The following is a 1,793-nucleotide window of genomic DNA, read 5'->3' on the forward strand; positions in this document are numbered from 1 at the left end:
AGTTGTGATAAAAGAGAATAGTTGATGTATTTTACGCATCCAAAAATAAGATGCATATTATGAAATATTTTTTTAATGTTGTCCAGAACAGTAATAATGATAGCTATATTTATATATGTAGCAAGCATCACTATTGAGAATAGCCTTTTGTAGATATTTGTTCTCTACTTATTTTATTGCCATTCAAAGATGGAATTATTTAGTACTTCAATTTGTTTTAAAAGTAACCTTTGTGAATGAATTCATGTCACTTCTGTGTGGAATTTAGTCAAACTAATTTTAGCTTGCAAATGGGTTGATATTGTTATGTGGCCTAGTTGTCTGTGATGAATAAAGACTAGACTTGGTGACCAGATTCCTACTGCTAATTTGGTTTTATAAGAAGATATTTTGGTAACTTCACTTAGTAGTGGGACTGATGCTCAATCTGCTTTTTACAGATTCTAAAACAGAGGCCGAGGTTTGTTGCACTAAAGAAGCAACCATCTTATATTGGAGGACATGAGAGTTTAGAGTTAAGAGATTATCAGTTAAATGGACTGAACTGGCTTGCTCACTCGTGGTGCAAGTAAGTATAGTCTTAAATTAGTCTTGCTGGTTTTAATTTGAAAACATTTATAATTGTTTGTTTGTTTGTTTGCTTTTTTTAGAGGGAATAGTTGTATTCTTGCAGATGAAATGGGTCTGGGTAAAACAATACAAACAATTTCTTTTCTGAACTACCTGTTTCACGAACATCAACTGTATGGGCCTTTCTTGCTAGTCGTGCCACTTTCTACCTTGACATCTTGGCAAAGAGAGATTCAAACTTGGGCTCCTCAGATGAATGCTGTGGTTTACTTAGGAGATATAACTAGCAGAAATATGGTGAGTATTTCTTTGTATCATTGAAAAATATAAGTGGTAAATAAGATTCATTTCATGTTCCTGTCTTATGATCATCTCCAATATTTTGATTAGGAATAAGAAAATACTTATTTGAAACATTTTCTGTGTTTAAAATTCAAATTAAAAGCACAATATAAATGTATGTGAAAGACTTTTTTTTTATTCCTGCTTAATAATAAAAAGGATTAAAAATGCAACCTTGCATTTGAAATTAAATTGTCTTTTGTCATTTGATTATTTAGGTGCATAGAATAAATATTTAAGCGATACAAACAAAATCTTAATTTGTTTTCTGAAAGGAAGAATGTAAGTAACCTTCTCCATTAAAGTTAAAAAACCCTCACACTAAAAAACAAAACCCACACACAGATGCAAAAACAATCCACAAAAATCAACCAAAAAAAAAAAGCAAACACCCTCCACCACCAATGTTTAATAACTTTAAAAAAAAAGTGCTTCACATGTTACATTCCTTTTTTGTGATCAGATTCTTGTATGTCGCTTAATATCTATATTGCTATAGTACCTGAATTCATCCCGATCAATAAGACCATTTTTCTCTATCCTATAGTTCACTTTATTTTTCTTGTAGATAAGAACTCATGAATGGATGCATCCACAGACCAAGCGATTAAAATTTAATATACTTCTAACAACTTATGAAATTTTACTCAAGGATAAGGTAATGACACTTACTTCTTCAGGGAGATAAAACCATTTGTAGAATGTAAAACTCCTTTAGAGTTGGCACATATTTGTGTTTTGGGCCATTAAATGGATGGGGAGTATGACAGCTTTACTCTTGGAAGTATGACTGAAGTTTTCTTTAAGCACTTTTAGATTTTATGTATGTGTGGTGAGGCTTTCTGCCCCCTCCCTTACCACCCCCCCCCCCCCCCCCCCCC

General features: G+C 32.5%; 1 protein-coding gene across 1 annotated transcript in view; it reads left to right on the forward strand.

Moving 5' to 3' along the window:
* The window catches only part of LOC104511752 (chromodomain-helicase-DNA-binding protein 1), a gene marked incomplete at both ends in the record, with an annotated part of 7,947 nt that overhangs the window by 957 nt on the left and 5,197 nt on the right, over window positions 1-1,793 (forward strand). Inside the window, 3 exons of the mRNA XM_010154487.1 lie at window positions 441-568; window positions 651-867; window positions 1,481-1,570. Coding sequence (XP_010152789.1) covers window positions 441-568; window positions 651-867; window positions 1,481-1,570 — 435 coding nt within the window. The remainder of the gene's footprint in view (window positions 1-440; window positions 569-650; window positions 868-1,480; window positions 1,571-1,793) is intronic.

This window comes from Eurypyga helias, unplaced genomic scaffold, assembly GCF_000690775.1.
Source record: "Eurypyga helias isolate BGI_N326 unplaced genomic scaffold, ASM69077v1 scaffold17086, whole genome shotgun sequence".
Lineage (NCBI taxonomy): Eukaryota > Metazoa > Chordata > Aves > Eurypygiformes > Eurypygidae > Eurypyga > Eurypyga helias.